Source organism: Ixodes scapularis, unplaced genomic scaffold (genome assembly GCF_016920785.2).
Source record: "Ixodes scapularis isolate PalLabHiFi unplaced genomic scaffold, ASM1692078v2 PGA_scaffold1__304_contigs__length_218370807, whole genome shotgun sequence".
NCBI lineage: Eukaryota > Metazoa > Arthropoda > Arachnida > Ixodida > Ixodidae > Ixodes > Ixodes scapularis.
Genome location: NW_024609846.1, coordinates 144,439,771 through 144,455,197, shown reverse-complemented (window position 1 = coordinate 144,455,197; position 15,427 = coordinate 144,439,771). Strand labels below are relative to the sequence as shown.

Below are 15,427 nucleotides of genomic sequence, written 5' to 3'. Positions count from 1 at the left end.
TTACCTCGTTGAAGATCGTGCAGGCAGTGTAATTTGGAATTGTCGAGAATGGTGGACCCCCTGAAGCATCCTGGAACAGATGTCTTATATTCTGTTACGGTTGAAAAACAATACGGCGGCATCCCTGTTGTGAAGGTCCTTTCTGCCGACCCTCCGCCACCGACGCATGGATAGCAGTCCTCAAGTTTCGCCTAGCATCATCCAAACAGAGACCTCGTGGCTTGCGACCTTACATTGCCAACACAGGTGCGAGCGCTCCTATAAACAGCGCGCTCGAGACGAGTCGCAGGTGTACGAAGTTTGGGTCGGCACAACGAGGCCAAGTCTGGCGTCCTTTTTGGGTTTCGGATCACCAGAACAGCGGGTCACGTTTACGTCGACTGATGACGTACCCTTGAGCTGTACAATATTACTGGTGCAGCCGCAGACGCAGTCAAATATGTGTTGAACTTCACTGTGTTATGCATCCTACTATTTCAAGCCAAAGCCAAGCCGCCACCAGGCTCGTGCTGCAACGGACTGTAACTCAGCTTTGCCGGCTGGGTGTACTGTGTACGCTAAGGCGAGAGAGATGGTTAGCCGCGGGCATTGGACGCCAGCAAACAATGACTCAAGAAATTCCTACCTAAGGACCTGCGGAAGAAGATGCTCTGACTCTACTCCTGGCACGCCACCTGGTTCGAGCCCCCGACTACGCAACACATCTCAGAAGAGAGAAGAGGGCGCATGGAGAAGTAGTCAGGAGAATCGGAAGGAACCCTGGTCAGCATAGTAACAATGCCCCAGCATCTCTTTGATCCTAATGCCCTCAAAAGTAAAAAAAAAAAAAAAAAGCGTTCGAACCTTTTTTTTTTTTTGGGGGGGGGGGGGGGGGGGAGAGTATTTCTAAAGAAATGTAACAAAATACATTTCAACCTGATTGTATCGCGATACAAAGAAACATTCCAAATGTATTTCGTTACAGGAATACAGATACTGGCGGTAAAAATGTATCGCGTTACGGAAATACAGATACGAAATGTATTTCTGAAATACTATCGCGATACATTTGTATCGCGATACTGCCCAACCCTGGAAAGGACCTCCTCAGCAATTTGCCGCAGTATAATTCCTGGTAGACATTTCTCGACATATATCTCAGATTACATCTTTGAAGTCAAACATTTTCAACGTACGTGCGCTGCAACCAACTCGGTGACAATTTACCGTTCTTCTACGGTTACTCTTCCGGATTACCTCTAGAATTAGGCAGTGTATATGTCTTGGCAGCCGGGAGAATAATTTTTGCCCAAATTCTACCGGCAGTCGCCCGCCATTAGCTGTCTTATATCATATGACAACTGCAGGTGGAATGCTGACTTTCTTATTCTTCCTGCGTTTTGTGAAAAAAACGTTTCATCCACACGTTTGGTGAAAACACGTTTCGTCGACACTCGTTCGAGGATTGCACGCTGTAGGGGCATTTCGTCGCGCCTGTATTCCCGAGGCGCGCGCTCACCGACCCAGCTCACCCGTTTACGCTGCTTCTTAACAAGCCTGCAAAAATTCATTACAAAAAAAGAAGCTATTTTGAGTTTTTTTTTATAAAACATTGCGTACTAGTGAAACGATCTGCTGATGAAACGTCGGTCGACGAACTGATTGAAGCGCCAATGCGAGGCGATTGCCAGTAGAATTTCGGAAAAAAAAAAATTCTGCCGCCTGCCGGGGGACTAGAAACTACCCAGAAATTACCCTTGGTTCTTGTTTGCTTTGCAATCTTCTCATTTCTATAACAGCTTAGTAGTACCTCTTCACATATTACTGATTGCTTAGTTTGTACTTGTCTACAGAATAAGCTGTGTGTAATAAACTTTTAGGAGATTTGAAAACAATCCCCTCTGTCTGTTTACCTGCCTTTTTGCAAACACCTGGGCGAGTGCATATCGCTAATTGGGCCAGCTTTCTATAGCCGGCCATACAAAGGATTCTCTATAGCCGACCATAGACCATTTTTGTATGGGTGCCCCTGAAGCTAGATAGGAGGCTGTAATGATACTTTTTTTTTGCGTCACCACATGAAGGCCAGAGCGCGTCACATATTGGATCCGAGCGTCTTGTCAGCGCTCGGCAGGAGCTTGTGTTCTTACTGACTGAACGCGAGTACCAGCCAATTGATGGCGTAGCACTCATGTCTCCTTTGGCCCTCATTGGGTAACGTAGAAAGTTCAGCAAAGGCTTTCTATTTAGGTGGCATTTGGAGATTCCATTACCCATGTTCGCCTTGGTGAGGAACTGTAGGCTGCGGAAACAATATTTATAAACAAAATGGCAGCAACACTTTTTTTTTTTAAAGAGCTTTCGGGAATTTACCGTTAGCTAATCAGCTTTATTACTCGAAAGCCAAGAGCTATCTGGAAGCCATTGAAAGGCCGGTTAAATTCTGCACCCGCGCGTTTCGTAATGATGACTTCCGGAGCATGACAAACACACATACCATTTCTTGCTTCATTCAACGTTATTACCCACTACCACCACTCAACTAAAATTACGCCAAAGGCAACCGTACAATGTCTCCTAAACTTTCTCATCAACATACACGTGAGGAAGTTCTCGAGTAAGCCGATGAGTGTCGTCTAAAATTGTGAACATCTCAAGTTTCTTTGTTAAAGGTTAACTTCGGTAGGTTTTCGTCGATTTTGGGGTTACGACTTATTCAAGTGCAGGACTTGTGTCCCTGAATGACAAGGTGTAATATTTTATTGATGCCTTCTTTAGTTTTGTAGATGTTGGATCTTAAATGTTTGTTTCGGGGGTCTACGGCGAAACCAAACCTACTCTCTCGAGCATGATGGCAACTCTGATGATCAGCTGCATGGCCAGTGTGTGAAGCAAATCTCGTTTCTCGGTACCGCGAAACGTACCACTGACCTAGTCGCAAGAGCAGTTCCGATCAGTCGGGTAAGATGCTACGGCTGTTTTTCTGCTTTGCTTTGTAGATATCAAACATCTCTAGTAAATGTTAATGCACATTCATAAAGTTTCCGGCTGAAAAGTGAGCTTGCCACGATAAGCGCAGGCTGAAAACGAGCCCTCACTTATCCTCTGAGAAGAACTACAATCTTGATCGTGTGCAAGGTGGTCGTGTGCAACGCACGAAAGAGGAACGTTGTGGAAGCTTATCGTGAGCTCGCACTAAGCAGTAACGAACGAAACTATAAATGCCCGCCAGTAAATGTCAAAGCCTCTTCTTGTTTCAAAAGTAGCGCAAGGTGCGTTGATTTACGAGACACGTACGTGCCACGTGCAGCCCTTGGGAAGATCATGGCGGAGCAGCGCAGCTCTAGCGCAGCACTGAGCAAGATTTCAGACGCCATGTTCTTCCCAGAAGTGGCGCGCGGCACGTGTCTCGAGCATTTGCACAACATTGAATGGCGCCGCTTTTCCCAGGATAGAGGGGTTCAGTGAATGCAAGTTCCAGCACCACGACGCGTTTGAGCGAGCAACAGGGAGTATAGACGCTTTACAGCAGCTGTGCATGGACGCCGCCATAACTGACCTTTAGTTTCTGTTTCCTCTTATTCCGTTTATTTCACTTCATCATTACCATAGCAGGCCAGGTTATGGCCATATTAGATTCAACTGTGTCCTTTTCTAAAGCATCTGCCTTTGCAGAGGATCGTCAACTACCGTTTCAGTTGCTCGGCATCTCGGTAAGACAAGAGAAGGTCAGCAATGGCGGCTGTAATTTGACGCGTGTGTAAAGCGTCTATACATTTCGTGCGCGATCGCCGAGAAGCACTTGGAAAAGACGGCCGCTAAAGCATAAGATAAGAAACAGAAATCTTCAGCTAGTACGGCTGATAACTAAGAATTGGCAGTTGATCGATTAATTGGTAGGTTAATCGATCGGTTGCCTTAATTGCGATTACATTTTTGAACCGGTTAATCGGTAAACATTTGACGATTCAAAAGGAAGTAAAAATTAAGCACTTTCACCACGCAGGTGTGAACCAACACACTTGTATGAGGGGACAACTTTAGGACAAATTTTAAAATAAAGATATCTGTAGGGGCGAGATTTGTTACTCCAGACCTGCGCAGAAGGTCACACGTGCCCCGGCCACCTCAACGCCGTTCGAGTGTCTGTTTGACGGTCCAGATACTATTTCGAACAAGTGAGGTCGTTCATGCCGGAGAAGATCGACGAATCTCTTTGCCTCATGCAGCTGAAGAAATATTTTGGTGTGTCTTCGAATTGTTCTTATTTACACATCGAGATTGCTCCATAATCCAAGTTGTATATTGCGCTGTTTATTACACCTTAAACAGAAACAATTTTTTAAACATATTATGCATAGAAACAAATAAGACTAATTAATCAATTAATTAAATGATGAAATGGTGGCGATTATTCGGTTTGATACTTATAATGGACGCCCAGCCCTACTAATAACATAGCAGCAAAACACGGCGAAGGAACTGGAAGTACGAAGGAGTAACCTGCTTGGCCAGTCTTTCCCTCCTTGGGTACAAACGGGACTATAGTATGACGTCAGTGCACAAGGTTGCTTGACAAACAGCCAACCTGCTGAATTCCCGCTGATAAGCTTGTGGTAGCCTTTTTAATATCGAGGTTAGGATAGATCGCGGTTTTGCCAATAGTGTAGTATCTTGTCAGTGCTCGTATTTAGTCTTCGTAAATCGATATCAGTCATTCATTTTGGTTCGACTTGTAACGGAGTTACCCGTTACCAACCTACAAAGCCTACAACCACGATCTGTCCAAACTTTACTGTACAGTGCAACATACGCGTAATCGTTAAATATACTGAAAGATGGCAAGCACACCCCCAGCAGTGTGAAACTCCCGTTTGACAGGGCAGTTTTAGGCGGCTCTACTGGATTGGCTTTGGCTAGGTTCACGTTGCTTGTGGAATGCTGCCTCAGCAAATGTGTAGACTGTACTAGAAACGACTGAGTGGGGCCACCAGAGTGCTATTTATGAAGCTACTCATTTGAAAAAAAAAAATATTGTAGGGCGCTACAAGCGAAGTGGCTTGGTTAGCCCTTTTTTATGAAAAAGGCGTTGCGTTCCAACGCCAAGCTTGTCCGGCACTCTGCCATGCCGAAAAACCCAATATAACTTTTCGCTGTCTGGATTATGGAACTGGAAATCTGTTTCTGGAAATCCGAAATCCATAATGCAGACAAAGGAATAATCTCTGTAAACCTGAAATCCAGATAGAATCCAGATGGATTTCCAGTTTCATAACCCAGACAGCGAAAAGTTTTACTGGGTTTTCAGTAGGGTGGTCAAGGTCATGGAAACAATAGCGGCCCGGGCTATATTTTTTTTGATAAAACCCAGGCGCCAGGCGTCACGTCAATACATGCCGTCACCGCTACTTGACGTGTCGTCACAATGCCATGCGACATTACTTCGACGCCTTGACGTCAACGTCGCCATCGACGTTGACAGCGCGCGTAACACGACACCAAGTGCGTTCTGACGTAATAATGCGTTGACAACGACGTCGATTGTAACGTTGACTACAACGACGACGGAAAGTCGACGGCGTGCTTGTCGTCAACGCGACGTCATAAAGACGCTTGACGTCAGGTCGTCGACGGCGTTGTCGACATGATGTAACTCAACGTCACGACGATGTCCTGACAACTTCACGACGTCATCGTCGACGACGACGACGACGACGACGTCACACAGCGTCAAGATCGTGACGGCGCGTCGACGTTGATGTAGGTGAAGGCCACGACGTTACACGACGTCAAGGCTTCGTCGTGACGTCATTGTGAAGTTGGCGATGACGTCAAGCGACGTCAGGACGACGTTAACATGAGGTCGTATCGACGTTTTACGTTGCATGGGGCGTTGACGTCAACGTCAATGTCGACGACCACGTCGACGTCGTTCTCGACGCGGCGAGACGTCACGACCGCGTTACAACAGCAACTTGATGTCGCGTAATGGCATCGTCCTCGACGCGGCGCGATGTCACGACCGCTTAACAACGGCGAATTCAGGTCGCGAACTGACGTCTTCCTCGACGCGACATCACGACGACCTTACGACAGCATCTTGATGTCGCGTAACGCCGTAGTTGACGATGACGTAGTGGCGTCGTCTTAACGTCACGTCGTCGTGGTGTTGTTTTGACGTGACCTCTGAAGTCAAGATCACAAAAAAAAAAACAATATAGCCCCTAAGTGTCTATATTTCCTGTATGACCTTGACCTGTGTATTGATCGAGCGTAAGGCTTGAGGATAACGGTCGAGCGTGGCGAAGGAGCCAAAGCATTTTTCATAGAAATCGGCTGATAAAGCATATTCTGTCGTAAAAACATTTCATCAATCCTTTGTTCAGTTCGCTGGTTGTAGAGTCCTTTCATAAAAAGGTCTAAAATACACTGTAAAAAAAAACAAAAAAACCTATGTTAACAGCCTTTTTCAAAACTAGAAAGCGCCGTGAGAGGCGCGCGCGCTCAAAACGCCGTAGAGGTGACATGACGGTACGAGGCAGTAAATGTGCGACTTCACATACTTAACACTAAAGTTATGGTGAGCGCGTCGGTGATGATTAAATTATCAGAAATAATAAACAGAAAGACGGGCAAGACGAGACATCTTTCGACTTACAACAACAAATATTTAATGAGAGGCTGGCGGCGAAAGGACCCGAGCAGGAACAGGGAAGAAGGAGGAGGAGGAGGTGGGCAGTCGTGTATTATCACAACGGGTCCCCCCGAAGTGAAAGGGAGGAAAGGAGCAGAGAGGGAAAGGGAAATGTGGTCAAACAGAAAGGACAGAGGTTGGGGGAAATAGGTGGCGAGGGCAAGAGAGCGTGGTCACGTGACGGAGGCCGCGCGGGTCGTCAAGGGCATCAACTGCGGCCGCAGATACTTGAGGTATCTGTTCTCTCTTCTTTCAAGTAAAAGCAGATACTAGCTGTGTTTGGAGATTTGTGTTTGTCCTTTGTCCCTCTTGTTCCTCTTCTCCAGGGATTATTTTCGTCATTTTTGCCCAGCTCGCTTGCGCCTTTGCATTTAATTGCAATATATTTATAACACACGTCACATTTGCTGTAAGGATAGTTTTCTTCTTGGCAGATGTGATATGTTTCGCGGAACTCTTTTCTTGGGTCGTGCATCACGGGCAGTGCAGTAGCTGAGAGTTACGAAAGGCAGGGGCGCAAGCCCCCACGGTTGTTGCCGCGTGGGAAGTCAACCTCCACCTGCTCGTGGTGCGCCCTGCCAGCGCTGCCAGCTTCATTGCTGCAACGGAGGCTCTGGCGAAACCCCCCCCCCCCCCCCCCCCCCCCCCCCCCCACCTGGGATGGGGAACCCTAGCATTGGGGTTCCTTATGTGGACGGGGGGGGGGGGGGACAAAAAGGGCATGGAAACCCTAGCTTACCTCAATGGAGGACGGAGCCCCTGAGGCGGGGAGCGCAGCGTGTGACGTGAGACGTGTAACGACTCAGCGCAACATGGAACGACCCAGATGTGTGGACGCATGACGTGTGACGACCTGAACTGAAAAGGGATGGAAGTGTGACGTGAAGCGTGTTGACATCTGGGGAGTAGGACGTGGAGTCCCCGGTGCTGCATCTCGTCTCGCTGCTCTGCAGACACGTGGCTCAGCTGTCAGCGTGACCACGCACTTCATCAACCCAGCAGGCCATTGGACGGATCTACACACATCAGCGACTCGGCCCTGTAAAAGGAGGACGCACCCGGTCTTCCAGACACTTGGCAGCAGCGGCGGCACGAAATATCGACGCTATAGCCTGACCATCTTTGCAGGTTTGCTCCACTTCTTGTTGCTTCCTCCTTAGAAAGTGTACCGTCGCTGCTGCCACAGCTGTTGTCTGTGTTTGTTTGTTTTCTGGCTGTTTTGAACCAAGACGTAATGTCTAAAGAAACTTCTAAAATTTTAAATGAGCTTAAAGACGAACTTCGCAATGAATGGAAAACTTTCAGGGTTACTCTGGAACGGGATATTCGCAGCGATATCCGTGACATGCGAACGGACTTTAAGGGAGTAAAAGATAGCATGGACTTTATGAACCTTGAGTTCGAGGACATAAAAAAGAAGCTTGAAACGGTCTTGAAAGAAAATTCCGAACTAAAAAGAGAAAATGGAGCTTTTTCAAGGAAATGTGAAGAAATGGAAAAACGCCTAAGTGACTGCCAGGATCGGCTTACAGAAGCCGAACAATACTCCAGGAATATAAATCTTGAAATTAAAGGCGTCATAAGGAGCGACAACGAAGAGCTCACTGACGTAATTGCCAAGTTGGGGGAATCGATTGGAGAACGGGCTGATGTTGCCATTTGCCATCGTGTACCAACCCGGGACTCTGGCAAATCGAACATAATTGTACAGTTCGTGAGCCGCAGCAAACGGGATGCTGTTCTCGTAAAAGCAAAGAAATTGCGTCTTACAAACACAACCCTAGGGCTTGGCTCGGAGGAACCCGTGTTCGTAAATGAGCATCTTTGCCAGGCCCTGAAGCGAACTTTAGGTAAAGCGATCGCAAAAAAACGCCAATGTAACTGGAAGTTCGTATGGGTGCGGAACGGCAAGATTTTTGCCCGTAAGAATGAAAGCGCTTCAGTAATCACAATTGATAATGAAGCTGCAGTTGAAAAGATTTGTTAGTCCAGCTTCCTGCTTATGTCATTCTTTTCATCTTTTGCATGTCGTCTCAAATGGAGTACTTTGAACTTGTCTTGCCTGAAGACCTTAGTCAGTGTCTGCTAGCTGGAAATTTTACCCGTATTTTTCACTTGAATGCGCGATCTGTAAAAAATAAACATGACGTTATAACATCCTTTTTGAACCGATGCCGCGTGTCATTTGAGATAATAATGTTCTCAGAAACCTGGTATCAGCAGGATGCTGACATGTTGGTTTTACCCGGTTACAAGCACTATTTCTTAAACCGTCAGGATAAGAGAGGGGGAGGCGTGTCAATTTACGTAAAGACTTCCCTTGAATGCGAGCTGTTGAACACTTTTTCAGGACTAACAAGTGACTACGAGGTTTTAAGCCTAAAAATAGGAAACTACATCATAACTGTTTTGTATCGCCCACCATTGGGAGACTTTGGAAAATTTATCGCTTTTCTCGATCGCTTTTTTGAACATGTTTCGATTAACAAGTTTAGCGTAGTTATGGGAGGAGACTTCAACGTTAACATTCTAGATGATTCTTTTCAAACTATTGAGCTCAAAAATGTGCTCAGCTCAAGTGGGTTTGTTAATATCATTACGTCAGCTACTAGGATCACCCAGACCACATCTAATGCAATTGATCTTTTCATCACGAATCGCATTACGAAACTACACGCTTCTGGAACCATGTGTGCTGATATTAGCGATCATCTTCCAATTTTTTTGTCTCTGTTTAATCATGACCTGAAAAAAAAGGTTGCAAAGGCTACGGTCACCTTCAGGAACATGTCAGATAGTTGCCTGCTGGCCTTCAGAAATGCAGTTTTGGACCATAATTGGAGCTCAGTTCATTCTAAGCTGGATGTGGATGATGCGTACATCGAGTTTTTAAATGTTTTTCAAAGACTTTACGATCTACATTTTCCATTTAAAACTATAACTGTGACCAACAAAATAAGAAAACCTTGGGTGACACCCATACATATTAAAATGATGCAAAAAAAAAAAAAAAAAAGCCCGCCTATACAAATCGTTTCTCACATCGAGAGATAACAACAAGTTGTTAACTTTTAAAAAATTTCGGAACGTCCTAACGTCTGAACTCCGGAAAGCGAAGACGCTGTACTATAAGCGCAAGTTCGAGGATGCTACTAAAAAACGCCCTGATATTATATGGAAAATGATTAACGAAGTCCTGAATCGTTGTAAAATTCCTCCTCGCATAGGCGAATTAAAAATTGATGGCCAAGCTATGTTTGGTGTGCCTTTGGCGGAATATTTCAACACGGGTTTTCTAAATCTGCAACCCAAACCTTATAATGACGATGCCCTTTTGAAGCTCACGCGTAGTAGCCATACCTTTTTTCTAGCCCCAACTGACGACCAAGAGATATTTAACATTTTTCTAGGACTTAAGAACACTAAAAGCACAGATGTTGATGAACTACAATTGAAACCTGTCAAATTCGTGATGGATATCATCGTACCCTGCCTAACACACATATATAATCTGTCTTTATCGTCAGGTAAATTTCCCACTAATATGAAATTGGCTAAAGTTTCAGTAATACATAAAGGTGGTGACTCAAACGTTGTCACCAACTACAGGCCTATATCGGTGCTACCTGTGTTTTCTAAGGCACTTGAGAAAATTATCTTTATGCGCCTCAATGACTTTTTTCTTAAACAGTCTGTATTAACAGGATTTCAATTTGGATTTAGGAAAGGTAAATCCACCGAGACAGCTTTACTGCTGCAAAAAGAAATTATATTACAAGGTATAGAAAAAAGGTTGCTTACATTAGGCGTGTTCATCGACTTTTCTAAAGCTTTCGACGTGTTAAATCATAAAACATTGCTGGCAAAACTAGACTACTATGGTGTCCGTGGCGTACCCCATAAGCTAATTGAGTCATACTTAAAAGATCGTAAACAGTCTGTTGTCATTAATAATCATGCTTCCTCTTTTCAAGACGTTCCTTGTGGGGTACCTCAAGGAAGTATACTTGGGCCCTTTCTGTTTAATGTTTACATCAACGACATTGTAAACGTTGATAACCAAGCACAGTTCATCATTTATGCCGATGATACAAGCCTTTTTTTTTCTGCGGATAGTGCCGATGAATTAATATGTCGCGCAAATTCTGTTCTTCAGAACTTCTTTTTATGGTCAGAGGCTAACGCGCTCAGGATTAATGCGAAGAAATGCAAAGCAATTATTTTTAGATCCGTAAATAAGTCTATCTTAACTCATAGCCCAATTCTACTTGGCAATTCGGAAATAGAAATCGTGAACCAGCACAAAATATTAGGTGTATACTTTTCCGAACATGTGACCTGGGACGCTCATGTAAACTTTTTGATTTCGAAACTGTCTCGTATTGTCGGTGTATTTGCTCGTTGTCGTGGTATTTTGCCATTTCATGTTAAGTTAAAAATATTTCACGCATTATTTCAGTCTCATTTGAATTACTGTCATCTCATCTGGGCTACTATAACTAAAACAAATATAAATAAATTATTTTTGCTCCAGAAAAAGGTCTTACGACACATTGCGGAAGTACATTATCTTGATCACACTGAACCTCTGTTTACTAAGTATAATATCCTTCCTATTAAGCATTTGTATGAATACCGCCTGATGTGTTCCATTCGTTTCGCACCGCCATCAGTTATTGAATTCTTATATTGTATTTCGCAATTAACTGAAAACCTCAGCATCGTCAGCACACGTCGTACAGAGTTTTGGGCTATCCCTCGGTCACGTACAAACTACAATCTGCAATCCCTGCGGCATATTCTTCCATCTTTGTTAAATACATATCTCACCAAGAACATAGATATATATTCGGCTAGCAAGAAAGACATCTTGTCGTATGTTATTTAGTTGGTTTTTATTGTATTTTCATTTTTTGAATGAATTGTAGCATTTATTTTCATGTATCTATATGTGTGCGTACTGTGTATTCATTCTTTGTTTTCTCTATTGAATGCTGCTGCCTGTAAACGGGGGAGCCTGAGCCCAGTCAAGCTGTTCTTGAACAGCTTTTTGCCTAGGCTCCCCTCCAGAATTTCTGGAGAATAAAAAGATTTGATTGATTGAACCCGATCCGACCGCACTCGCTCAGAGGTCCCGCCGCCGGCGCCGTAACCGGACTCCCCGCCCGGCAATGCCTCCGGTTCTCGGGACACAAACACGTTGTCGGATGACTCGACCGATCCCCCGGCGGCACGTACACGATTTAGGATGACGCCGTCCGTCAACAACAGCTCAAGGCTTGTCTAAACAGCGTTCCCCGGTGCCGGTCGGACCAGCAAGTGGGGAGGCCCGGTCCGAGGGCCTTCGACAACAGCTCCGGGGAACAAAGTGTAAAGGGCAGGAAGGTGTTTCCCGTCGCAGACGTAACAGCCGACAGCGGCGGAGGGGATGAAGATGGAGACGTTGAGTTTTGGACATTTCCGTAGCGTCAAAGATTTCTGCACCAGAAACAGCCGCACGACGGCAGGGCCCGGCCTGGGGGACTAACGTCAAGAAGCGTCGGAACGTCGGTGTCTGGGGATCGCGGCGGAGGATGGTCGGTCGACTTCTTCTGATTTGGCTTCGTCTGATTAGGCTTCGTCGTCTGGTCGGGGTCTGGGCGACGGAGCCATGGGCTGGCGTTGGGTCCGTGGCTGCGGATGGCTGCGACAACGAGGCGATGGCCGGTTGATAACGGCGACAATGGTCACTGCAGGGTATGATGATGGCTCCGCACCTCCACCATACTCTTAAGGCCTGTTCACAGATGCAGCGGAGCGCTATAAGCACAGCGCTGACATTGTGGCCATGCGCGTGCTGGCGGGAGCGTACACCACATTTGTATCGCACCGTCAAAGCGGTTGCTCATGGCAGACGATAAGTAGCTGACGACAACTGAACAGCGTTACATTAGCGCTCGACTGCATGTTGGAAACGGCCTTTAGGGTGATGCTCTCGGCAGTAGAGAGGACAGGACAGCTCACGGTGATAGAACATACAAAGAATTTATGCAGGCCGAGTCGGCACATGCGGACTGGCGCGAGGATGTCGTGCGAGCCACTGCTCCGTAGTCGTCTTAGAAAATACGAGACAGTCATAGAAAAACCAAACAATCTCTCTTTATTGTATACTTTACGCACCGTGTACCAGTGTATAATACATATTCTTAGAGTGCATATGCATACAACAGTAACGCGTTCTTAGCTAATATGGTAATGCTTTAATGTCATGCTTTCCCCTTCAAAATTTAGGCATTTTTTTGCGGGGGGAGGGGGGGGGGGGGGAGCGTTGCACCAGAAAAGGGCGTCCATCCTTTTACGCACAGGCTTTTCGCCTGCATATATTCTGCCACATTGTTAGATTCCATTATTTTATTGGAAGTTCCGAAATATCACTTTAATATTTTTACATAAAGCGCATTAAGTATAGAAACATTATAATAAGTTGCAAAATTTATAGCCTTGTATTCGTGCAAATGTTGAACTCTGCAGTTTAAGTATTTTATGTAAAAAAACACTGTTCGCTTTCTATTTTTTTTGTGTAAGTTGTGAAAATCGCGTCTGCTAATACTACGATCCATTAAATTTGGTCAAACCATGACTTAAAAATGCACAGCACAAACTCCAATATAATGAAGATGACACGTAAACTATTTTGTTCTTAGCCCGAGACTGAGGCAGGAAAAGAGGAAAGTTTCGAAGTAGAAGAAAAATGAACAGTCGAGGACACGTCTCTAACACAGCTCCTCTAACAGAGCTGTGTTAGAGACGTGTCCTCGACTGTTCATTTTTCTTCTACTTCGAAACTTTCCTCTTTTCCTGCCTCAGTCTCGGGCTAAGAACAAAATGGTTAACATCCACCAGCTCGCCTGCGCAATCACTACATTATCACGTAAACTATGTCAGAAAGACGCGCTTAATGTTCGAGCACTGCAGTAGTATTCGGTAGTTCCAAATGAAATCCAAATTGTTCGTGAACGTCCCTACGTTTCAGGTATAAGTTGTTCTACTTTATCTTATCTTTGGCGCATCATCTCATTTTGAGTGTCTCTGCACTGGACGGAGACACCGGCTGCTGCGGCCGCGTCAACTCCACGAAGTTGTCCGTGGGGGCCTGTAGCGACTTGAGCGTCACGTTCAGAATAGAGATCTGCTGGTCCATGACGACGAAGTCCTGCTTCGAAGTGTGGAAGCCGGGGGCCGACACCTGCGGTTGTCCAAAGAAGAAATTAGTACCAACACCGTCGTAGGGACCGGTGCTGGTTTTTGCTATTGCTGTGCATCAAGCAGTAAACTTTGAAAGTGTTCCTTGATAGTCGGTGACAAATTAAGAACATAGTAGATGCTCTGCTTCGAGCGGAAGCTTTTCGCTTTCCATGGCACTTGGTTTCACGCGCAGCCAAAGCCCAGCTGCAGGCAGCCAGGCCGTGGTGGAGGCGGAGCATATGCTGGGTCTTTAATGTCACTGACTCTAGAAATCATGCATTAGTAAGAGGTACGACGTTGCTGCGGGATACGAATTTTTGTAAGCATAAGCTTCACGACCTTATAATCGGTTTGAATTATTGGTAGGGACGACATACTGACGAGGTGGTTTGAGCTCGAACTCTGTTGCACTTCTCTATGGCAAGCGGCAACAGGTATTACCCAGGAGCGCCAATGAGAGGGTCGAAGCGAGACAGGTGGCAAAAGGTCGCTATAGAGTCTTATACTCCTCCTGCAGAGAGCTGTCACGGGCTTCGCTCCGTAGTTTTGTTTGACTGGGGAGAGCCATTGCGTTCGTTCTCTGCCAAGTTACACTGCAACTGAGAATAGTGGTGTAAACTATCGCCCGGTTCTGAGGGCAGAAATCTATCATCCGTCTTTTATAAATTTTTCTCCGAAACATGGAAGACTACAGTGTATGCATTTTGCACAGAAAACAAACAATCTATAAACATAACTTGTTTTGCGATTCGGTTTAATACAGAATATGTCATGTGGCTGGCACTTAAACATATCCAGTTAGGTGCCAGCAGTGGAAGTTGACAGGTGCACTGGCAGCCGATCGCTGACACTTTGCTGGTTTTCTGCACAGTGCCAGCTGAATTTCTTCCTCGAGTGCCTCCTTGATACTCCCGGCGGGGCTTAAACATCACGTGTTCACAGACACACAAGGGAGCTCTACTCCGTCAAAGGAGCGCACTCCAAGTGTCACAAGAGAATGAGCGCAAAGAAAGAGTAACGGAGAAGCAAAGAAAGCAAAGCCTACACTACTTTAGAAATGCTCCCTCTGCCGAAACGGGTTGAGATTGCTCGAGTGTTTTGTTCCATTTTGCCGTACTCAGGCACCAGGGGTCTGCTCGGTGGTGCAGAGAGTCTATGCGGAGAGCAAGTCGTCTGCTTCCCACGCAGGAGTTGCGGTGACGTCAGAACGACGCCGAAATCCGGTTAGCTTTGATTGAAAGAATAGTGGGTAGAAATCAATGCTAGATGCCTTCAGGTCTACCCACTACTTCTTTTTCCCATCATCCAATAAGAGCTTGGCGTTCTGACATGATCGCAACCCCTGTGAAATAAGCCGACGCAACTGCGCTCCGCATAGACTTAACAGGGTGTTCATCTCTAACCAATGGCTAGCGTTTGCAATTTAATGGCGGAAGCCTCCTGCGAAAATTGGTCGCAAGTGCGTACGCGCTGCGTAGTCTCGTGGCGAGTACGGAAGCAGGCGGAAAGGCAGAAACGCTTGCAGTCGAT

General features: G+C 45.8%; 1 protein-coding gene across 2 annotated transcripts in view; it reads right to left on the bottom strand.

The window, feature by feature from the left end:
• Positions 1 to 13,594: 13,594 nt before the first annotated feature.
• The window catches only part of LOC120848763 (carboxypeptidase D), a 38,731-nt gene continuing 36,898 nt past the window's right edge, over positions 13,595 to 15,427 (bottom strand). For both annotated transcript variants that reach the window (XM_040220785.1, XM_040220784.1), the window contains exon 9: positions 13,595 to 13,898. In XM_040220785.1, coding sequence (XP_040076719.1) covers positions 13,722 to 13,898 — 177 coding nt within the window. In that variant the 3' untranslated portion in view covers positions 13,595 to 13,721. The remainder of the gene's footprint in view (positions 13,899 to 15,427) is intronic.